Source organism: Odocoileus virginianus, chromosome 6, assembly GCF_023699985.2.
Source record: "Odocoileus virginianus isolate 20LAN1187 ecotype Illinois chromosome 6, Ovbor_1.2, whole genome shotgun sequence".
Lineage (NCBI taxonomy): Eukaryota > Metazoa > Chordata > Mammalia > Artiodactyla > Cervidae > Odocoileus > Odocoileus virginianus.
Window position 1 is genome coordinate 32,425,137 of NC_069679.1, and position 25,428 is coordinate 32,450,564.

Sequence of the window (25,428 nt, forward strand, 5' to 3'; positions counted from 1 at the left end):
TTAAATCACTTTTCCAGACGACGCCAACCTGAGCGTTTTTACCTGGCTGGAGACTGAGTCACACACAGTTTTTTTTTTTTTTTTAATTACTGGCTTTAAATCAAGGCAGCTTCCAAGATACTACCAAGTATTTTGGTAGTCTGCTTATCTCGAGTTCCTAATAGGCTCCTAAATTTTCATCTAAATGCATAAAACGGTTGCAGGAAGCTTGTGATTGCGTTTAACGGTGAAGACAGTTCCCCCTCTTCCCTCTAAAGTTTACATCACTTAAATTCTTTGGGATTATGGAATTTAAATTGTACAAAATAACTGAAAATAATATGTGTATATGTATTACTTGTACAGAACTCGACAGTCTTACCCCCTTGTCCCTTATAATGAAAACACATTTTAAAAGTCTTTTAAAAATTAAGACTGGGGTGATTTATTAATCTTGTTAGGAACTCTGATACAAAGCACAGTAAAAGGCCACAGACCAGTAAATAAACAATGTGGCTTTTGGCTACTTTACAACTGCTGCTAGCACTAAGAGCAAAACACGCTTTCTCATCACTTTGAACAGAGGAGTACAAATGGCAAATAAAAGTTTTAATCACTTCTCTGATTAAAAAGTTTAATAAAGCTTTTAACTGCTGGTTTAAATATTACCAATCTAAAAAAATACTTTAAAAAATTTTAGTTAATATGAGATTTATAGAGAAAGTTACTTGGTTTTGAAGGCAATGCAGTTGGTTCCTATGCCATAAGAAAATTATCCTCCGGATTTATGAATTAGTAAAGTAGCAGATTGTATTATAGGCCTTGAGTCACATAAATTTATATAGGTTATTAGCATTATTTTTAAATATACAGTATAAACAAAACTGTACATATATAGCATATTAACTTTGTTTTCCAAAACAATAGGCAACTCGTTAGCTAAAGACACCATAGCCTGCAAAAACAAAAAGGCACATCTGTACAAGATATATGCCCTTTTCCCCTCTATGACTGAGTTAGGTAGTCTTTACATTTTGATAAAATAATAAACACAGTGCATTCTATTATTTTCATTCTATTTTTCACTTTTGTCTTCAGCAGCAAATTCTGGCATTTAAGACATGGCATTGAAGAATTTAAGAATAGTGGGTGTTATTCACAATTTTCGGTAAAAACTAGATGTAAAAACTAAAAGATGGTCAAAGAGGCTTAAAAATCAGTATCACTGCATACCCCCTATATGTGTGTAAATTCACTGCCTTAAATAGTCATCTGTTAGTCAAATTTGAAAAATTCCACAAATGCACTATCCCCTTTCAGTGCAATCAGTTTTACTTTAAACCATATTTTAGCAGAGTCTACAGTGCAAATATAAATTCCTTATACTGGCCTTTTGGCAGCACTGAGGATCCAAGACAAGGCAATGCTACTGATCACCTGAGGATAATGGTAAATGACTTCTGTATTTTTATTTTTCCAATTCTGAAAAGCTTATTTGATCAGTAGCATTTTTGTAAGAGCATTATTTTTAAAAAGTACTAAAATACTATGCCTTTTTTGAATAAATTAAAAAAAAAGAAACTTTACAAATACCATTCCAGTGTCAATGACTACATATGGCTAGGGTCATTGAGGAGTTTCTGCATTTTCTAACAAAGGCAGTCTGTACATTGGGGGGTGTGAAAGCTCCCGTTTGTAAGTCTTTGGTGGCAGTTTTGGTAGATGAGGGCTTGAATTCTGCCTTGGTGGAACAGGGGGAGCTTGAGGATGAGCAAGATTATTTTGACTGGAACTGAGCACATAGCATCGACGAGGTACCCTTGGAGAGGGTGTGCTAGGAGGAGTGTTCGGAGAATTTGGACATGTACTAACGTCTCTGAACCAGTCGGGATCTCTGTGAAGATGTCCCAGTGGAGGTGGCTGAAGAGTAAACGGACAGTTTATAAAGTGTTCTGGAGGCCGAAGTGGAACTGGTGGAGGGGTATCAGGAAGAGGATCTCTCGGCGGCGGTGGAGGTGGACTATGCAGAGGCCCATCAAATGGACCGGTAGGAGCAGGAACTCTGGGTTTTACCTTTGGAGGAGGAGGTTGTCTTGGTGGAATAGCAGGGGGGTCATCATCAGATTTCATAGTTCCCTCAAAAACAAAAAAATTAAATTATACCTCTGTTCTCTTGAAACATCTATAAGAAAAAGTTTTTAAAAGACTAAAAAATTCTTACATGTTAAGTTAAATCCAGAGACACAAAATAGGTTAATCTGGTTTAATGATCAGATTTATGAATAAATTCAGTTTCACTCAGGGCTCAGTTTAATATTTTTATATATGAGATGTTTTAATTGAAATCTTATAAAGCCTCAGATTATCTTGCTTTGTAGATAGTTTATAAATTTATGCATTTTAATTATAATAATGGGCAAGTTAAGTGAAAAGAATTTATAGTTTTGTAGACATGAATGCTGAAGTTGAAGCTCCAATACTTTGGCCACCTGATGGATGAGAAGAGCCAACTCACTAGAAAAGACCATGATGCTAGGAAAGAATGAGAGCAGGAAAAAGGGGCAGCAGAGGATGAAATGGTTGGATGGCATCACCGACTAAATGGACATGAGTTTGAGCAAACTCCAGAAGATAATGAAGGACAGGGAAGCCTGGTGTGATGCAGTCCATGGGGTCTCAAAGAGGCGGACATGACTTAGTGAATGAACAAGACATGAAAGAACATGATGTCAAGAGGACTTAATATCCAGCTTCTGCTTTTTGGCCATTTACTTCTACTATCCCCAGTGAGGTTCAGAGTGGTGGTTCTCCAAAGTGCGACCCAGGATCAGCAGCATCAGCACTACTGAAAGTGAAAGTGTTAGTCGCTCAGTCGTGTCCGACTCTTTGTGACCCCATGGGGTGTAGCCCGCCAGGCTCCCCATTCCATGGAATTCTCCAGGCAAGGATACTGGAGTGGGTAGCCATTCCCTCCTCCAGGGATCGTCCCGACCCAGGGATTGAAACCTGGTCTCCTGCAGGCAGATTCTTTACTGTCTAAGCCACCAGGGAAGCCTTAGTAGGGACTTGTTATAAATGAAAATTCTTGGGCCCTGCCCCAGACCAACTGAGTCAGAAATTCTGGCCATCTGATTTTAACAAACCTTTCAGATGCTTCTGATGCAGCCTGAAGTTTGAGAAGCACCAGCTGAAAGTTTGGAGAATGCTTTGACTACTACAGTTCTTCCCATCTCTACCCGAAAGAAAACGTACTTCTGAGTATCTATGGATCTGCCCAGCCTCTTTTTTTTTTAGAAAAAGTATTATGAGGATTAAACAGTTATTTAAGGTATATTCTAAATAAAACAACCTAAGTATTTAAAAAACATAAAGGGTAACCAAATTATAGTTGACAGACTCTCTTTAAGAATAAGCACAGTTTTAAAGATTCACAACTTTGAATAAGTTGAGACAAACCCAAGTCCTGTTGACTACCTTGGACTTTTGTTGTTGCTCTTGTTGGCCGCAAGACACAGCATGTGGGATCTATAGTTCCCTGACCGAGGATCAAACTTGTGCCTCCTGTAATGGAAAAACAGCATCCTAACCACTGGACCATTGGGGAAATTCCCTACCTTGGAATTTGAAGCATCCTGATCAAATTTTTTTCGAGGTGGAAGTGGCGGAGGAATCAGTGGCTCTTCACTTAGCTTATGTAAACTACCACACGAACTGAAGAAAGACTCTGGGGGTAAAAAGAATAGTTTAACCACAACTCACAATGCAATCATAAGATAAAACTTTATTTCAATCTGTGATCACCTCTCCTATGGCATCCATCAGACTGTACTGTAGCTGACTGTTGGTTTAGCTATCCTCTCCATTAAGGTGTAAGCTTTTTGAGGGCAGTGTGTATTTTCATATCCATAGCATGGATACTGATGGTACCTGCCACATGCTAGGTACTACTGCTAAATGAAAATACAGTATCCAATTAAGATTAATAAGGAGATTCTGCTCCCTGAAAAGTCTTTTGTTTATATAACTGTACTAATTTCCAAAGAAAGATCATCCATAAACACAGACCATGCATTTTTGAAAAAGTTACTATCAGATACATTTCTACAAAGGTAATAAAACCTCCATTTAGGAGACAATAGGGTACAGTTATATCACAGACCTGTTCTCTGTACAAATTTCTTATTGATAATGGACATATTACATAACCACATCAATGGAAATTTACAAAATAATAAAGTATTATAGGAAAAATTATCCCTAAACATGCCAACCAGACACGAATGATTTTCATGTTCATTTCTTTTATCTATTTCATATGGTTATAATACCTGTAATTATGGACCTGTATAAAGGCACTGATCAAATCTAACATTATACTGAGATTGGGTTTATAGGAGCTTGTTGGGAAAGAAGCTGATGAGTTTAACTTTAAACACTGAGTTTGTGTGAACTGCTTATGGGACATCCAAGTAAAGATGTCACTCATTACTCCATGTCAAAAATTGCTGACCTGATCGGTCGCTCTGCAGTCACCCCAGGGGGTCTTGCTGGCTCAGAGTGCCAACAGCAGAAACAAACAATATCCCTATGTGGTGTTGGCAGATGGTGCGAGGAGGTCAGAGAGAGCACTACCCACTATCAATACATTCCTTTTGCTTGCCCAGCACACTCTGCCCTGTCTTTGTCTCTAGGTGATGGTGAATCCATTCCATACAGTTTAGTCAGCCAATTCTGCCCAGGGCACCCCAATTCCAGTCAAGAAGTGGACAAAGGACTCATTTTCTTGACAAGATCAGATTTGTAGCTACCTCCTTTTTATGCATGCAGCCAAGTGCTTCAGTGAAATCTGACCTCACCCCTTAGCTCCAAAAATGGGGCCTGCTTAGACCATCCCCTCAGCTAGAGTAACTGGTTTAGCTGTTGGCACAGGACCCAATTCAGACTACTGAAATCTGAAAGGAGTTATGCGAGAGGCTACTGAAAAGGAAGTTTCTTGTTCTTTTGGAAAAGCGGTCTGTCAGTCTTTCTTTGTGCCTCTTTCTCACTTGACTGAGCGAGGACACACATAACCTTTTTATTGCTCCTGCCATCCCTCTTTCGACTTTGAGGGAAAACAGCCTCAGATAAAGGTGATAATCTGGACAAAACAACGAACAGTCAAAAAGAAACCTGGTCTTTGATAATATCACTGAACCATTGAATCAACCAGCCTTAAAGCAGCCGTCCTCCAGATTTTCAGCTAATGAGTCAGAATGCTTTCTTATTGTTTAAGGCAGACTTAGTTGAGTCTTCTCTTCCTTACAGAAACACACACGCTTATGGAAGCAAAAAATATCTTAATGATGATGAGACATTTGTTTTAAGTTTTTGAAACTGAGTCTGACTCTACAGTCAGACCACTTAACCACTATGACAGGAGGCACTTAGTAACCCGTGCTGAAGTCTCAACTTCAATTTTATTTTCCATTAAGAGCACTTCCCCACAGATTATTCAGGTTTTGTGAATAACTTCAGGTTTTAAAATAACTTCATTATTCTATACTAGTGAATGTAGGATAATTTACTAAACAATTTCTGTAATGTTAGTTAGCTATGTAAGTTACTTCCAATTTTTATCATTCACACATCCATCCATGCAACAAATATTTATTGGGTATCTGCTATAGTGCCAGCACTCTTCTAGGCACTAGCAATATAGCAGTAAACAAGAAGCAAAAATTCATGTCCTTATGAAGCTTACATTCTAGGTTGGTAAGAAAGAATAAACATGATGATTAAGTATAACAGCTGTAAGTTAAAAGGAGAAATATTAGATAGGGAATGGGGAGCAAGTTCAAACAGGGTGATCAGGGAAGACCTCCCTCAGGAAACACTGAGAAGAAAGGCTGAAGGAGGCAAGGGAACATGCCATCAGGCCAGACGGGTGAACGGCACCCTAAGCAGAGGGAGCCGGAAGAACAGAAGTCCTGCTGTGGGAGTGTGTCCAGGATGCAGAGCAGGTGACAGGAGAGAACAGCAGGTGATGAAGTCTGACTGGTCAGAGGTCAAATTTCACAGGACCTTATGGGTCCTTTCTGAAGAAACTGAAATGGTGTCTTTGACTCTAAGATGGAAGGCCAGGGGCTTTAAGTAGTGGTGAGTCAAGTCTAACCTACATTCTAAAAGGACCCATCTGCTGAATTGAAAACTGAAGTACAGAAGGTGGGAAGTAAGGATGCTACTATAATAAACCAGGTAAGTGATTGTGGTCACTTGAACCAGGGTAGCAGTAGTAAAGAAGTCAAGAAATGGTTAGATCCTGGATATATTTTGAGAGTAAATAAAATTTGTTGATGGATCAACAAATTTTCTCATACACTTGGGGTATGAGAAAAAGAAACAGGTAACGCACCAAGGAAACCAGACCTGAAAGAGACATGTGTACCCCGGTGTTCATCGCAGCACTGTCTGTAACAGCCAGGACATGGAAGCAACCTAGATGCCCATCAGCAGACGAATGGGTAAGGAAGCTGTGGTACATATACAACATGGAATATTACTCAGCCATTAAAAAGAATACATTTGAATCAGTTCTAATGAGGTGGATGAAACTGGAGCCCATTATACAGAGTGAAGTAAGCCAGAAAGAAAAACACCAATACAGTATACTAACGCATATATATGGAATTTAGAAAGATTGGCAATGATAACCCTATATGCAAGACAGAAAAAGAGACACAGATGTATGGAACAGACTTTTGGAATCTGTGGGAGAAGGCGAGGGTGGGATGATCCGAGAGAACAGCTTTGAAACATGTATATTACCAAGTGTGAAACTGCCAGGAGCCAACACACGAGACCCTACCCCTAAAAAGGCCACAGGGGAGAAAGCCTGACAGGCAAGGCGGATCAGGTTTTCAGGGGTTTTCGAAAAGGCCAGCTCACGAGATCCCACTCATGACAAGGTCACGAGGAGAAAGCCTGACAGGCAAGGCAGATCAGGTTTTCAGGGATTTCGAAAAGCTGCCCCCGGCTCTCACCTTAAAGATGATATCTGTCTTTCTGATGCCTGCCTCAATGGACTACTCCCTAATTTCTCTGACACAGGCAGGAAGGCCTTCCCCGATCTCTTCCCAAATAAGAATCAATTTAGAACTTTAATCAATAAGTTTCCCAGGTGGTGGTATTTTATGAGATTATTCAGGGTGAAAGGAGTGTTTTAATTTAAACTCCTTTGCTGGTAGTTTGTTAGCCAAATGCATTTATGCGCTTGGTACTAATATGCATGATTGCTTATAATATCCTAATCATAAAATAGCATAAAGAACCTGATTATATAAAAGCCCTAATAGATATAGAGCCCTTTTAAGGTGTAAAGGAGTCCTATTAGAAAACATAAGAAAAATTATCCTATAGGTGGTTATTGGGTTGTGATTTGCCTGCTGTGTTTTGCTTGCTGTGTTTTGCTTTTAATGTGCTAAGGTAGTGTTATAGAAACCATTGTTAATATAGTTTAAGATCTAGAGAAATAAGGACTTAGCCCTAGTGTGGTAACAATGAGATGGTTGTTAACTGTCAGTCAGGAGTGCTAGGCAGAGGCTGCCTCACTGAAGCCGCAGAGTCTGTATGGGGTAAACTTCTTAGATAAATGCAACTGACAACTTTTGCAGAAAGATTAATTTTCGTATTAACAAGAATATAATTCTACTCTGTACTATTTCCCTATGACCCTGTTACCTTTCAGTTAAGGTCACCATAAAAACGGAAAATAGGTTTACAATCACCTGACCTGTATGAAATATTAATAGCCCCAAGGCCAGAAGATCATGTGCTAAGAATTACTATAGAATTAGAAAGCAAAAAAATCCTGCTTTTCCTAAAAATCAAAATAATGTAATGCTAATCCTGTGTAATCATGAGTAAGCATCTTGTACCTTGAAAACATTCTGTGAAAGGGTATGAAACCGGTAGTCAAAAAGTAAAACACAGACTTGGCCCTATCAAGGCTGGTCTCACGTGTCTTCTTCTCTCTCGCCGACGCTGTTCATCCTGAGGGTACCCCCTGGATCCTGCCGAGTCTGGACCCCGGCATGAAACAGATTGCCAGCCCAGGTTGGATGCATGAGACAAGTGCTCAGGGCTGGTGCACTGGGAAGACCCAGAGGGATGGGATGGGGAAGGAGGTGGGAGGAGGGGTCAGGATGGGGAACACATGTAAATCCATGGCTGATTCATGTCAATGTATGGCAAAAACCACTACAATACTGTAAAGTAATTAGCCTCCAACTAATAAAATAAGAAAAAGAAACAGGTAAATCATAGCTCTTAATATTTTCAGCCTCAGCAATGAGACAAATGTGATTATAACTGAGAAGAGGTGGCAATGGGAGAACGACTTTAGAGGGGATGACATCAAATAGAGACCTCGAACAGGATGCTGATTATACGAGGCTAAAGGTCAAGAGAGAAGCTCTGGGCAGAGGAAAAAACCGGCGACTTATGATCTTACAGATGATATAACACTGAATGAGACACCAAGTGAGTGAGAAAAGAGATTCAGAGACTTAGGACTTTCCAATTTTAACAGGTTAGGGAAAATGCAGAGAAACCAGCAACAGAGACTAAGGAGCTAAAAGTAAAGTAGAAAAACCAAGAGAGTGAGTGGGATGAGCAATGTGATCTTCATGTATGTGCCTTCTTCACAAAAATTTTTTGGTATTCAGTATTAACGAAGGCAGAGACTTTTTCTTGTTTGCTACTGAATCCTTAGTAGTTGGCAGAGTAGCTGGTCCAAAGTACTCAATTTTCTATTGAATGAATAAGACCAAATGGTGTGAACATTTTTTTGGTTTGATACGTTGTTTTCAAATTTCTCTCCAAAAGGATCATACTAATAGATCAACTCACAAGGGTAAGTGATACATGAGTACCTTTTAAGATAGGCTTGCTCATTCTTTGATGTAAACTGTCTATTCATGTCCATTGTTTCTTGCTGTTTTTCTCACTGTATGTGAGCACTTTTTGTACTTTTATTTCTTTTAGGACCTTAAGACACTCAGAATTTTATGTGGTTATTCTCAATGTTTTCTATTAAAATTCAAAACATGATTTTATTTATGATATGGAAAGTATATGTTACTGTCACCCAAAATAATGTCTAAAACTCCTTGTTCTAAAATGACAGTGTTATAAATCGAACTGTGTCCCTTCCCTCCATAAAAGTTATGTTGAAGTCCTACCTCAGTACCAATAAATATGGCTCTATTGGGAAATACAGACTTTACAGCCCTGTAATCAAGTTAGGATGAAAGTGACCCTATTTCTGTCTGTGTGCTGTGTGCTCAGTCGTATCCAACTCTTTGCGACCTATGAACAGTGGGTCATAAAGAGTGGGCCTCCAGGCTGCTCTGTCCATGGGGCTTCACAGGCAAGAATACTGGAGTGGGTTGCCATTTCCTCCTCCAAGGGATCTTCCCAACCCAGGAATCGAACACACATCTCCTGCGTCTCTTGTGTTGGCAGGCAAATTCCTTACCACTGTGCCACCTAGGAAGTCCTAATTCTGTGTGACTGGTATCTTTATAAACACAGTTGAAGAGAAAACAAGATGCAAGGATAAGCTGGCCATGTGACCACAGAGGCAGAGGTTAAAGTGATCTATCTACAAACCAAAGGATGCCAGGGATTACCAGCAAAGGCAGAAGCCAGAAAAGCCAAGGAAAGATCCTTCCTTACAGGTTTTAGAGGGAGCATAGCCCTGCCATCTTGATTTTTCAGACTCTCAGCCTCAGAAGTAGACTTGAATTCAAGTCACTCAGTTTGTGGTACTCTGTTACTGAAGCACTAGAAACTAATATATATAGTAAAAACATTTCCACTGCTGAACAATAAGGAAAATAAGAAACATATACAAACTTCAATGAAGCCAGGAAACATCTGAATCCTGAAGCTTCAACCCATAAAGGTGGACTACAGCGTATATGAAGGAGACAAGTGGAGGAAGATGAAACCCAACTGTCTGTGCTGAACAAAACTGACAACAAAACTGCCCCCACAGGCACAGGCGGGGTCGGGAATCAAAGGCACTCGGTATAATGGAGAGCGCGGGGCAGAGGACTTGCTTAAGTCTACAGAAGGGACACGAGGACCCTAAAACCCTATTCTGCACTTAATGAGGCCAGGACATTTCCACCACTGGCAGGAGACTGAGGGTTTTATTTGCTGGAGAATCTAAACATCAGAATTGGGGACACTAGTCTGTGCTGAAAACAGATTTTCATACTAAATGCAAAGGTCACCCAGGGACAAGATTCAAAGATCCTTCTTTGGAGAAACTAAATACTCTTAGAGAAAAGGCCTCACAGATTCTGAAATATGGGGATTTCCTAGTTAAAAAAATTATCATCACTCTATCACCCTACAGTGAAACCCACAAGTCAACAAGTTTTACCCATGGATACGGATCTTCCCATCAAGTTATACTGTCTCACTTTAAAATAGGAACAAAAAGCTAAGGATATAAGATAAGAAAGAAAAGCCTCCAGTATGAAAGACCACAGACCACAACTAATAGAAGAAAGAAACTCAGAAACAAAAAACACCATACCAGAAACAAAATCTTTCAAAAATTTAAAAATTAAGCCAGAAGAGAAAAATATAGAAGTAGCATGCTGAGAGGGAATTTAGAAAGAATTCTGAGAAATTAAAAATCATGATAGATGAAAAAAAATAGAAAAGGTAGGTGATTAAAGTAAGGCAATCTCCCAGAAAACAGAGCATAAAAACAAAGAGATGGACAAGAGGAGATAAAAGAAAACTAAACAATGAATCTAGGATGTACTACAATATGGAAAATAAGCTCTAAAAGGGGAGCCAGAGAACATGGAAGCAAAGAAAGTATTAACAAAATGATAGATGGAAAATTTGCTAGAAATCAAAGACACAAATCTCCAAATTTAAATGGCTCATTAGATACACAGCAAAATGGAAAAAAAAAAAAAAGACCCACATCAAAGTAGATCACTGTGAATGTACTGATCATTAGGAATAAACAGAAGGTCCTAAAAGCTTCTTGAATTTAATGTGGTAGAGACTCCTAACTGTCCCCCAGGGCACCTTTCCCTTTCTTCCTTTTAGTAATAGGATCTGCCTAGTTAGAGAGAACAGTTCTCACAGCTGTGTTCATGTGACTAAGTTTTGGCCAATGGGTGAGAGCAGGAGTGATGTGAGCAACTCCCAGATCATGTTTTTTAAACCAAGTTCCTTGCTCTCCAAGTTCCTACTGGCAGAAAAATGGTAACAACTCAAATCAGTTGCTCAAAACTCAGAGAGGGAAGACACAGTTTGAGAATCCTGGATTGCCCTGCTAGTTTGAAAACCCAGTAGAGCAGAGTTGTTTACTTACTCTGGCTATTTTGAGAAACAAACTTCCATTTTATTTAAGGCACTGTATTTTTGGGTCTCTTTGTTATTCCAACAAGTAAACTGCAATTTTCAAAAAAAAAAGTATTAAGAATGTAGGGTCACTGACAGAAAGCGTTTTGTCTATTTTGTTCAGTGCCATTTCTCTTGTACCTACAATAGGACCTGCATGTAACAGGCATTTAAAAATTATGCATGAATAATTTATGAGTGAATGATACTAGACTTCAAAACAGCAAGTATGAAAGCTAAAACACGGTGGGAAACTGTCTTCAAGATTCTGACTGAAAATGACTTAAATTTCTCTACCCAACCAAACTTTTTTGGGGGGCCCTGGGGGGGGGCAGTTTGCACCATGTGGGCTTGCAGAAGGAAACAGCAACCCACCCCAGTATTCTGGCCTGGAAAATTCCCTGGGCAGAGGAGCCTGGTGGGCTGGAGCCAAAGGGGTCGCAAAGAGTCGGACACGACTGAGTGCTGAGCTTGAGCATGCAGGCTTGTGGAGTATCAGCTCCCTGATCAGGAAATGAACCCAGGCCCTTGGCAGCAAAAGTGCAGAGTCCTAACCACTGGACTGCCAGGGAATTCTCCTGGCTAAACTATTAACAATGAAATGTATAATAAATACATTTTCAGAAATGCCAGAACTTAAAAATTTATATCCTATGTATCCTTTCTCAGGTAGCTACTACACAATGTACCCCTATCAAAATAAGGGAGCATATCAAGAAAGAAGACAAGGAATCCAAAAATCAAGAATACAATACATGAGAGATGAAGGGAATTTCCAGTATGACAGCAGAAGAATGTTCTACGATTTCAGCTAAGTCAGAGGCCGAGACAGCAACCAGTCCCAAATGGAGCAGGAGGACAAAAGATCATCAGTAAGGAAGTTTCCCAGTTAAAAAGCATACATAAAAACCCTCAAAACCAAAAAACTCTTGGTAATTTCCCCAAATGGTCTGACTTTAAGGAAAACTGTGGTTTTAAAGGGTGTGGGAAGACTTAGCAATAGACATTTAAAAAACAAAAAAAACCCAAAAATCCTAAACATTAATGAAGCTGTTATTAACTTCAGGAAACAGAGCATACAAGAAAGGAAGCATAATCACGGTATATACTCCTTGACTTAGCAGTGATTAATATTTTCCCCAAATGCGGGAAGTTTATTAGGTAAAGAGGGAAATCCTCATCTACCATGTCTTTTAAACACTGTCTAAAAGTAATGATTCAAGAGAGAGAAGAATAAACTTACTTTTCTCATAAGACAGGGACTCTCTTGTTACTATCTATATGATCTACATTTTACTATCACAGAAGCAGAAGTCCTCTAGATTGGGAGAATTATTCCTGAGGCTGCTGTGTCCTTTTGGGTTATTCTGTTTTAAACAAATGACCACAGAAAGGTAGGTGACAGTATTTATGCCTGGCATGCTGCAATTCATGGGGTCGCAAAGAGTCAGACATGACTGAGCGACTGAACTGGACTGATGATATAATTAAGGATGGCGGAATAGCATTTTACTTAAAATGCTACTTTAAACAAGCTCATGAGAAGAAATAAGTGATGAAGGCTAGCCTAGGAACCTGATAAACATTTAGTATTATTCCTGTAGAAAAATGAATTGGAAATAGCAGGGAAGAGGACAGACAACTGATATGAAATCACTGTTCCTTCTGCGCCAAGCAATGTGCTAGGTGCTTTATATAGTTATCTCATTTGACCCTTAACAAATTGGAGATGCTAAGTAATTTGCTCAGCATCGTGCAGTCCCTAAAACATATATAGTAAAATGATGAAAATAAACAATAGTAAAGTTTAAATAGTACCCAAGTGTAAAAAAATTATTCCATCCATTTGTAAGAATTTCATTTTGTAAAATCTTTAAATGTTGCTAAAATTCAAAATATTCATATACAAAGTTCATCAATGCAATTATCATCTTTATAGTCATTTCATTAGAATCAAGTTAAATTTTTACTTACTTGAATGAGGCAAGAGGACTGGAGCAAAGATGCTATTGCTTCCTATTAGAAGGAGAAAAATCAATTTGAAAAGGAAGGTAATATGTATGATTTTATTTTAAAAATGTTTGCATAAAAACATACATAGTAACATGCACAGAGGTAAGAATTTTATCATCATCTTTTGCCATGTTAGTTTTTAAAGAATGAATATGGTATTCTTTGTACTTGAAATGTTTTTCCTTTCTTAGCATAAATAGTTCCCTCTCTATCAGTCTCTTTAAATTTCCTTCACAGAACTTATCTGCTTTGTTTTCTTCTTCATTGGCTATTGCTCCCTTTAGAGTAGTACTGGGGCTCAAAAGGTCCTGAATAAATCTTTGTTGAATGAATAAACTAGAAAATAATATGCAGAAGCAATGCACAAATAATGCTTTATTCCCCTGTGTTAATCGATATTTTCACATATAGATGTCATTTTTTATACTAATATAGTCTGTAAAGGATTCTACAGTTTCCTAACTAAAATGATGAGAATTAACTAAAACACAAGATTCCCTTTTTTGCCAAACAATTTACGTCAAATACATACCACAGGAACTGTTGAGATCCACATCTAAAAACACACTAAGGTCTGAAGAAGCAGATACTGGTGGGGTAGATGGTGTATTTGGAGAGGTTGGTGCTGACACTGTTGATTCAAGCTCTGTTTCAGCAATCCGACTAAAGCTTATTTTACATGGTTCTCTTTCTAATGGTGTTGGGTGACCTCGCAAAGTACCTGAGGTAGAGCCATGTCGGCCTGTGTTAGGCCTTATTCCAGGAGATTTTAAGGAGAAAGCTGATTTCCTAGGCTAGGAAAAGCAAATGTAATTATCATTACTAACTTGCATGTACTTTAAAGTACATTATGTAAAGTATATATACAGTTAAGAGTACAATAAATCCCAACCTGCAAGGGCAGTCTGTAACATTCTAGCAGAACACTTTGAGATTTGATTGGCTTAATTTTAAGGTGGACTCGAATACTGTATAAGTAAACCTCTTTTCATAATTCAGAAATAAAATACTGTAAAATTCGTGTGAAAACAACTGTTTGCTCCCAAGACACCTGAATCTAAATTTCTTCAAATTATTGATATCAATTTTATAAATATTTACTGTAGATATAATAAATACAACATATTATGCTAGGTGCTATAGAAAAAAGAGACATCCTTTCCTCAACTCCACAAAATAATAAATGACCAACTGCTGCAACAATACTTTAGAGTCTTTGGGAAAAATTGCTCTCATTGTTTCTCACCTTCACCCTCTACTTTTAAAAATTCCCACAGTGGTAACTTAATGAAAAATACGAACTCAGATTCAGATAATTTAAGTTAAAACCTTAAGTGTGCCCTTATCTAGCTATGCAGCCTTGAAAAGGTTATTTATCTCCTTTGAGCCTCAGTCTTTATTGTCTGTAAAATGAGACTAAGTTCAATATCATACAATTGTTGTGGAGAAGAGGTAACATGAAACTATCTGGCCCAAGGTTCGTCTATTATAAATGCTTTTTTACTTCCTTCCACATCTTGTTTCACTTTCAGCTACTTATAATTGGTTTTCTACTACTTCTGTGTCACTGTAAACCCCAGGAATAAAAGGAACGACTGTACAGTAGCAAATTTTAGTGAGTGAGGTGGGTTCCAGTGGTAACTGTGGACAGCGGTGCTCTTATGGCAGAAACCATGGTCAAGTCAGAAGAACCACAATGTATCTCCTTACTCCTTCCCAAGTCTCTTCATTCCCTGTCCTATTACCTACCTGTCATTTAGGTTCTCACTTTCTCATTGCTTTCCCCATTATACTAGGAAGGATCAGAAATGGATGGGTAAATAAGTGGTTCTGAGAGAGAGGATAAATCAGGTTTTATCTAACTGCTAACAGGATATATAATTTTAGAAATATGTGTAATACTGCAAAACAGAACAGGTATTCAAGCAAAGTATGATTTTAATGGAAATAGTCTGCTGAACATTAAAGACAATATTGTTTTAAAAAACAAAATTTTCCAAAATTGTAATGGACTTACAAATCGAGGTGGCTGTTTGCAGTTTCGGGGTTCAATTTCTAGTGACTTGTTGAACAAATAATCTGTAAACTCTTTTTCAGAAGCACATCCCATGGGGTTAAGGTTTTCAAAGAATCTCTGGAATTAAATATCCATAAGCACATATTTTAGATTTTATTAAAATGTTTACTTTATCAGTTTAATATCAAAAAATTATCAACAAATTAATAGATCCTAATGTCTGAAAAGCCCTCAGGATCGCTGATTCCAATCTCTCTATTTTGGGATAAAATCATAAAGTTTTTATGGAAGTTTTATACTCCAGTCTTAAAGTTCTATTAAGAAGATGAACAGACTTTCACTTATTATCCTATTAATAGCTTGGTATCCCTCAGTTAACATTCCTACTGATTACACAACAAAATGATCATCAGTAATAAGTCAAAAGTGTTTAAAACAGAATTATAGTTATAATCCACAATAAAATTTTGATGGTCAGAAAAAAAGTAGAGATAAATTGGATTAAAGTCTATTTAAAAATAATTTCAAGGACAATAATATATTTTAACATACCTGTGCTCACATCTAGCAAAATAGCTTTTCTGTCTTTCATGAGAAAGTATTTCCTAAACTTAAACATAGGTTTTTAAGTAGAAAGTTTAGATGATTTAACATAGTGCAGGAAGGGAAACAGTAATCTCACAATGAGAGACTGCACTGTCAGCATTTTACTATTGGGACATTCTTCCAGTGTTTTAACTATGTGTGTGAATATATGCACATATACATTATTACAATTTTTTTCCTGCAAAATTGGGATCACAACATAAGTATTTTTAGCCTTTTGAAAATATTAATTTTTTTCTGTATGGTTTACTTAAATAATGCAAATTTTAACTATATTGTACTTCATCAGATGAAATGTTCCAGAATTTATTTCACCAATTTCCATATAGGTAGTAACTTACATAGGTGGTTTCTAATTCTTTGCTATTATAATTATAATTACTGTTATTATCAACTCGTGCATAAATTTTTCTGTGCATTTCTGATAACTTCCTTAGAAGCAAATGATTGGATTTGGTTTTATTTAATTTTTGAAGAGGCTTAGAAGCATATGTAAAAATAAGTTCTGAGTTTTAGCTTTACCAGTAGGCAAAATGACTTCTTCCATTTTTCAGGCGTTCTACCAATTTCAAGAAAATTGCATTACTACTTTAACAATACTGAAACAATTTATTCTTATATTCAGGTCAGCTAAATTAAATCATATGGACCAACAGTAATTTAAAGACTTATAACGTTATAATTGTGATTTTCTCATCTGTTACTCTACTTTTAAATACTATTTAGTTTGGTTAACTATGCCTTGAAAGTGAACGCCTACTTTATTTACATTTTAAGCTTACTTTGAGTCAATCGTAAAAAAAAGCATTCTCTGCCCCTTACCCTCAAAATAATGCTTTAAATGACGATAGGATGTCTAGATCAGATCCATAAACCTATCAGGAATTATTGAGATATGAATGCTAAAAGCACTATTTTAATTATACCCAACTAAAACGCAACATTATTTCTGGGAGGAAATACATGTGAATTCTAATCTGGGCTTCAAGAACATTTCTTTTTTTTTTTTTTTTTTTGGCCCCATCACACTGCTTGTGGATCTTAGTTCCCTGAACGGAGATTGAACCTGGGTCCATGGCACTGGATCTCCAGGGAATTCCCTCAAGAACATTTCTTTACCACTATGTAGCACCAAGTCACAGAGGGTTGGCTAAATGCTGAGAGAAGGGGATGAAACAAATGACCATTTTCTTTAAAGTAAGTATCTGTCTATATTTTCACAACAGTGTATGCTTCAAGTCAATTTTTCTTAGGACTTTAGGGTTCTTTGTTTTGAACTTGGAACAAAGAATAGTTACCATATTACAATTTAGGAGGATGGGAATGATGGTGACCATTTTCACTCAAAATGCTCAACCTGCAGACTATATCTGAAAGTGCAGCACAATTTTTAATGTGAAAGGTAAACTTACTCTGATAGTTATATGTTCTGAATTTCAAATAAAGGTAACACAATAATATCTACTTACTAAACACATAATACCGTAGTATTTACTATAATTTAGAAGATATTCACACCTTATAGTACCACAGAAACAATATTATGAACTATTGCTCAAAACAGGATATCAAATGATAAAATATTTTTTAAAAAATCATTTTCTTTGCTATGCATACATACACATCACTCTCCCAACCCCTTCCCCTACTGCAGTGTTCTTATAAAGGTATTAATTACTTAATGTTATACTGGCACATGTAAAATACCTAAAATGTCTACTAATTAATGATAGTACTGGCAGTGGATTTTCTTTTTACTGTGTGGACATCAGAAAGCATCTTTCATTCCATTTTGTCATTCATTTTTTTGGAAGTGTTACTTAAACCTGTTGCACAAAGAAGCAATAACTGTCAAGACAAAGTGCCTAGTAATATTTATAACATCAGATTGTTAGTGGAGAATATCTAATATTCACCACTTCTATCTATTGATTCATTAATGCAGATTACTTTCATAGCAAAATAAAGATCATACTGTATGGCTATGGAATTTCTTAGAGAGGGCAGAGGACTTAACATGTTCTTTTTTAAAGATAAGCAAAGAAAATATTTACCCTCATTTCTGGTTCTATCCGTAAACAGTAAGGTTGATTTTGATACTGCTGAATTTCTCCAGTAATTTCAGCTACTTTCCTCCTCTTACTGAAATTGATTAAATCTTTCCCTTTCTTTTTTAAAAAATCATTATTCCCTTCTTCAGTCTTCAGTATATTTGTTAAATATATTCCTAGTAAAAAAAGTATTTGAAGAAAAGTTTTAAAATTGGTTACTTAACCATTTGGGAAAACAATTGATCTAGTAAAGTTGAAAGACATCCTATAATACAGCAGTTCTTACTAGTGAAATCTCTGATATATTTAATAATCAATTCTACTGAAGAATTTTTTACATGGATGGAAATAATTTAAAATTGAAAGAAAATTAGGGTTTATAAAGAGCTTAATTTGCCATTTCTTAGTCCAATAGCCTAAAATAAAGGGAGGATTCATTCACAGTCTAAATTATGTGTTAAATCTACTCTAACCATTTTAATATTTACTATAAATATTTAACGCCAATGATCTTAAATGATTATTGATAAAATATTTAATACCAATGATCTTAAGTGATTACTGACCAACAAATTAATTTTAAGCCAATTCTGGTTAATAAGACTACAGATATGCAAGCTAATTCTGCTTTCCCAAAGCCTGTAATTTAGACACAAACGAATTATTCTTCAGTTTTGGACAGGAAGAAAGTTTTCAGTTTCTCTTTCACACATAATTAGATTCATTTACATCAGCGGCTCTCAACTGGGGGCAATTCTGTCCCCCAGGGGACAGATATCTGGGAATGTCTGGACATTTTTGGTGTGTGATATAATCTGAATAGTCGAATGTTCAAAATTCATATGTTGAAATCCTAATGCCCAATGTGACAGAATGAATTGGTGAGGCATTTGCTGCTGCTGCTGCTAAGTAGCTTCAGTCATGTCCAACTCTGTGCGACCAGATAGACGGCGGCCCACCAGGCTCCCCGTCCCTGGGACAGGTGCTAAACTCATGAGGGTGCAGCCCTCATGAATGAGACTACTGCTCTTATAGAAGAGATTCCACAGGACTCCTTACAACTCTATAACTACCAGAATTAGAAGTTTTATAGATAAGAGTCTACATAGAGAGTTTAGGTTTTATTTATCAATATAGAGAGCTAATAAAAGTAGATGTGCTCAAATATAAAATCAGGACTATCTGCTTCTAAAGGCTGGTCTCTTTTTGCTATATAACAAACTCTCCCTCAAAATATAAATCCATATTTTGTAACTTACCAAAAAAAGGCACACAGGGTGGATTGATTGATTTAAGTTTCACTAGATATTTTTTAAAATGATCTTGACTTAATTCCACAGCTTCATCCAAAATTTTCCTTTTTCTTTCCTGCAACGCCTTTAAAATATATAAATGGAGTATAATTTGTTTTTTTACTTTAAACAACTCAATCATATTTTTTAGGTGCAGAGCTTTCAGTTTTAATATTTTACAAATGTTTGAAAAAAAAGTTTTTAAATTTAGAGATCAGTAGTATTCTTATCTCTACTTGCTGGAAATGACTTATCTATAAATATAGAACTTTAAAACTTAGTTTTTTCTAATATAAATTAGAGGATTAAACAATAAAACAATATCCCTTAAGTCATTATTAGTTATAATCCTGATTAGCTGGAGTTTCAAATTATAGCTATAGGAGAAAAATATAATCCCATGGCATTCAGTATTTTTCTACTGGAAGGGTAATAAGATTTTGGTAAAGAGGGGAAGGCCAAGGGAGGGAGTCAAGAATTGAACAAAAATTTATTAAACCAAGCAAGCAGTCATTTATTTTATATTTCATTATTATATTTTGTAATTAATATCAATTATTTTATTTTTAACCTGACACACACACATACACACAAATTGATAGCAAACATACTTGATGAAAAACCACTCAACTCATTTCCTTTAACTTAAGGAAAAAGCAAAGGTGACTGCACTGTAACTTTTATTCAGTACTCTACAGAAGTTCTAACTAGAATGGACAAGAAAAATAAACAAACAAATAAATAAAAGACTAGGGACTGAGAAGAAAAATTGCCAGTATTCACAGAGGAAATGATTATGTAAAGAAATGTAATAAATCTACATTTAGAATGTTAATGAAAGAATTTAGCAATATTGCTGGATATAAAACCAATAAGCAAAAATCAACTGCATTTCTGGATATCATCAATAAAGAAAACAAATTTTAAAATATTCTAATATAAATCTAACAAAACAGTTGTGAGGTCTTCATCAGGAAAACCATAAAACTTTATTAAATAAATAAATAAATGGAGAGATACACTATGTTTGTAGTTGGGAGGATTCATTATTGTAGAAATGTCAGTTCTTCAAAATTGATTTATAGAACCTGTACAATTCTTATGAATACCCCAAGCTTTCAGATGATTCTACAATTACATAATAGCAAAGGGTCAAGAAAAAGTCATTCTTGGCAATTCCCTGACAGACCAGTGGTTAGGGCTCAGTGCTTTCACTGCTGGAGTCCAGGTTCAATCCCTGCTCAGGGAACTAAAAAAAAAAAAAGAGTAAAGTCACTCTTGAAAAAGGAAGCTTGGTGGGGACTTGGCCTACTATAGTGTATCAAGAACTAGTATAAAATTATGGCAATTTAAACTTGCAGCACTAGCACAGGAATAATGGAATACATTAATGGAATAGGACAGAGGAACCAGAAACAGGACCATATATTTAGGGATACTCAATTTATGACATAGCTAGCACCTAAAGATCAATGAGGAAAGAATGTACTTTTAATAAACCAGATGTGGGATCATCTGGCTGGCCAAGTGGAACACAAAATGAAATTAGACTCCATACTCAAAACTTGTTTCCAGCTAGATTAAGGACTTAATGAGAAAGAGAAAACATTAAGATAACAGAGGAGGATCTATTATACAAGATACCAACAAACACAAATTACAAAGGAAAAAATAGGTGTGATATTAAGAATTTTTGTTTATCAAAAGACATAATAAAAATGGTGAAAACAGAAGCTTTGATCTGGAAAAAAGGTATTTATAACAAACATAACTGACAAAGGATTAAGATATAGTATATGAGAGAACTCATACGAATTCATGAGAAAAACTCAAGCAAGAAAAGTAAAAAAATTTCCACAATATAAAGAGCCAATAAACATCTTAACAGAGGTTCAAACTCAATAGAAATCAAGAAATTATAAACCCAACCCACAAGACTAGAAAAATTAAAAGAACTGACAATATCAAGTGTTAGTGAGAATGTGGAACAACAAGAGTTCGTATGTTTCCACTGGGAGTATAAACTGGTACAGTAATTTGAGAAAACAACTGGGCATTATCTATTCTATTGTCCAATAATTCTACTTCTAGGGATGTAAGAGAAATTTGTACATGTATGCACCAGGACATAGGCAGAAAATGTTTATGACAATATTACTGATAGTAGCATCAAACTAGAAAAAATATGAATGACCATTAACTAATAAATAAATTAAGCAAATAAATTTTAGTAAAGTTATTTCTATAATTTTCTTGATGAGATCTCTAGTTTTTCCCATTCTATTGTTTTCCTCTATTTTTAACATTGATCACTTAGGTAGGGTTCTTATCTCTCCTTGCTATTCTTTGGAACTCTGCATTCAGATGGATATATCTTTCCTTTTCTCCTTTGTCATTCGATTCTCTTCTTTACTCAGCTATTTGTAAGCCCTCCTCAGATAAGCATTTTGCCCTTTTGCATTTCTTTCTCTTGGGGATGGTTCTGATCACCACCTCCTGTATAATGTTACAAACCTCCGTCAATAGTTCTTCAGGCACTCTACCAGATCTAACCCCTAGAATCTATTTCTATAATATGATACAGCTATAAAAAAGAATGGCCTATAAGAAACAACATGGATGAATTTTAGGAATATAATACTGAGTGAAAAAAGTCTTGGAAGAATTATATTCATATATAATTAAGAAACAAGAAAAACAACATTGTTTAGAGCTACAAATAGTAAAACCATAGAAAAAAAGCAAAAGAATGATAAACACAATATTTAGCACAGTAGTTGGCTCTGAATGGACAAAGGAGATGGAATTGGGAAAGGTTTTTAAATTGGGTGTCAGGCAAACAGGTTTTTTTTGTATTTTTATTCCTTATACCATATACCTATTTTAAGAAATATTATTAAGTATTTAATATTTTAAGAAACTAAAGCTTAACCTCTCAAAATGAATACATTTCTTTAGAGTTTACAAAATGAGAACTGAAGTTAATAGTTTCTTAGATTAATATTTGGCAATATTTGACTATTAACATCTTTAATATATAATGCTACTGCTAAGTCACTTCAGTTGTGTCCAACTCTGTGCGACCCCATAGACGGCACGGCAGCCCACCAGGCTCCCCCGTCCCTGGGATTCTCCAGGCAAGAACACTGGGATGGGTTGCCATTTCCTTCTCCAATGCATGAAAGTGAAAAGTGAGAGTGAAGTCACTCAGTCATGTCTGACTCTTAGCGACCCCCATGGACCGCAGCCCACCAGGCTCCTCCATCCATGGGACTTTCCAGGCAAGAGTACTGGAGTGGGGTGCCATTGCCTTCTCCGTTAATATATAATATGCTCATACAAATCAATAACATGCAAACACTCAAATAGAAAAACACATACATGAAAGCAGTTTAACCCTATACTCCCCTCTAATCACAACCCACTGTAAGAATGAATGTTAAGTGAAGAGTACATATCCTTCCACGCTCTTCTCAGAGCTTGTGCAACTCCACTTACATCTTTAGCTTGTTTTGTTCTGTTCTATCAAAATGAAATCATATTAATTTTTCTAAAGATTTTTGAAATGGCTTTTCCCCTGAATGTCACACTATTCTTTAGAGACATACACATAGATTCTAGTCACTTTTTTCCCCTAGCCAACCAATACTCCACATGATAGGGATAGGATAACATAATCATTCACCTATTGATGGACATACAGGTTGGATCCAGCTTTCTGCTACTATTAGTACAATTAGTGCTGCAGAAACTAGATCTTTGTACCTTAATTTTATAGTCCTGAGCCTTTTATTCTGTGTCCAAAAGTATGTGTATTTTAACATCTGTTGCCAGATTACTTTCCAGTAACACTGTAAAAGTTCACATTCTCAAAGGCAAATACATTTGCATGGCTGAGTCTCTAAATTTTCTATACTTTCTGTATCTTCCAAATTTTTAATGATAAACATGAATACATACACCATGTTTACACAATTATTTTTTATAATTTAAAAAAACATTTAAGCTTTAGAAAGCATTTTCTCCATGTTACTCTTTGACTATATACTACAGGTAATTAAAGTAATTTGTATATTTATATTTAAAATACTTTTAGTCATTTATTTGAAACTGTCAGTCAATATACTACTGAACAAATACATTTGGAACTTCATACATTTGAAAGCGAAAGTGTTAGTCGCTCAGTTGAGTCCGACTGGTTGTGACCCCATGCACTGTAGCCCACCAGGCTCCTATGTCTGTGGAACTGTCCAGGTAAGACTACTGGATGTAAAAATCCATGGCTGATTCATGTCAATGTATGACAAAAACCACTACAATATTGTAAAGTAATTAGCCTCCAACTAATAAAAATAAATTAAAAAAACAAAAAAAAGACTACTGGAATGGGTAGCCATTCCCTTCTCCAGGAGAACTTCTAGATCCAGGGATTGACCCTGGGTCTCCAGAATTGCAGGCAGAATACTTACCATCTGAACCACGGGGGAAGCATTTAGGTAAGCATATTAAACAGTCACAAAACACATATTCTTTGATGAATTCTAGGCTTACTAGCATATATTGATGTATTTTCTAATATTGTGATACTGTGCTTCAGGAGTAAGATAGATTTATAAAGGATTTACTCAAAAAAGATTGAGGAAGGAAAAAAGAAGGAATCTCTTTCATATTAATTTTATCTCCTCTCAAAAGGATAAACTATTTAAGCCTAAAACTTACCTCAAAGGTATGATCTAGTCTATAGACTGATACTGAATTTACTGCACTGACGATCTCCAGTACACCATTGAAATTATTCAAATCTTGAAAAACTTGCAGAATTTCTATAATTCTACTCAGTATTGCCACCCGTTCCTCAAAATTTTCTGCCTCCACAATGCATCTAACAAAAAGAAAAAAAAATGGCTTAGAAAGCAAGAAGCAAATGCCTTATTTCATACAGAAAAGATATACATTTTCACCCAGAATGTTTGCTTATATGTGACTTAATGTTATAGGAATATATTAAGAAGTAATAATACAAAGAAGTAAAAACTTACTTTTCAAACCAGAGGGTGAGATTTGTGGTGTGGCGAATCATTTTTAATAAATTTGGAGAATTTATTTCTTTATCTTCTTTGGTCCATACACTCCCTACAAGTTCAGAAGGTTGAACTTTCCTGTGGAACCAAAAATCCATGCACTTAATCTACAAGGGATCAGTATCAAAATTATTTAAAGGCCTCCAAAAGCTTAATAAGAAAAAGATAACTAGCTTAAAAGATAAGTGAACAAACATACAAGGAGAAAATTTACAGAGAAACAGAACTGAATAGCTATGGACATGAAGGAATATTTTAACTCTTACTTAGAGAAAAGAACATTAAACCACAATGAAATCCCACTTTACTGCTATCACACTAAGAGAAGTTTAACACCAAATGGATAAAAATGTGGAAAAAAGAGAACTCCCCATCACTGATGTGCAAATAAAAATAGATATAACCACTTTTCAAAAAATTTCACAATATCTCATAACACTGAAAATATACATACTAGATCATCTAGCATTTCTAAGAATGTTCAGTCAAGCAAAATTTGCAAGAGTGAAAAATCCCAAACAACCTAAATGCTCATCGTCAAGAGAGTGGATAAACTGTGGAGTATTCATACAATGGAATACAACACAGCAATTAAAATAAGCAGACTGGCACGATACTCAGCAACTTGAACAAATGCCAGAAACGATTTAAATAAAAAAACAAGTTACAGAATTATACATAGGTAGAAACAGACTTAAAACATGTAAAATAATGCTACATGTTTATGAATGGTTGTATGTGTATAAATTATAAAGACACACAAAGGAGTAGTAAATGCCAAATATAAGATAGCAATTATCCTTTGGGAGAAAGAAGAGGAATGGGATTGGAGAGAATTACACAAAGGGTTTCAATTTTATTTGTAATGTTTTTGTTGTTGATGAGTCCTTACTGTATTATCTTCTATATTTTTAAATAAAAAACAATCAGTTGTAAAAGCAGATTAAATCACTGTATATAGTGATTCAGGATTATAT

At 35.9% G+C, this 25,428-nt stretch overlaps 1 protein-coding gene across 2 annotated transcripts in view; it reads right to left on the minus strand.

Annotated features, from left to right (window-relative positions):
- Positions 1 to 399: 399 nt before the first annotated feature.
- The window catches only part of SOS2 (SOS Ras/Rho guanine nucleotide exchange factor 2), a 97,978-nt gene continuing 72,949 nt past the window's right edge, over positions 400 to 25,428 (minus strand). For both annotated transcript variants that reach the window (XM_020900972.2, XM_020900973.2), the window contains exons 15-23: positions 24,410 to 24,529; positions 24,090 to 24,252; positions 19,338 to 19,455; positions 18,082 to 18,254; positions 15,422 to 15,538; positions 13,937 to 14,198; positions 13,366 to 13,407; positions 3,594 to 3,703; positions 400 to 2,115 (exon numbers count right to left, since the gene is read on the minus strand). In XM_020900972.2, the coding sequence (XP_020756631.1) occupies positions 1,606 to 2,115; positions 3,594 to 3,703; positions 13,366 to 13,407; positions 13,937 to 14,198; positions 15,422 to 15,538; positions 18,082 to 18,254; positions 19,338 to 19,455; positions 24,090 to 24,252; positions 24,410 to 24,529 (1,615 nt within the window). In that variant the 3' untranslated portion in view covers positions 400 to 1,605. The remainder of the gene's footprint in view (positions 2,116 to 3,593; positions 3,704 to 13,365; positions 13,408 to 13,936; positions 14,199 to 15,421; positions 15,539 to 18,081; positions 18,255 to 19,337; positions 19,456 to 24,089; positions 24,253 to 24,409; positions 24,530 to 25,428) is intronic.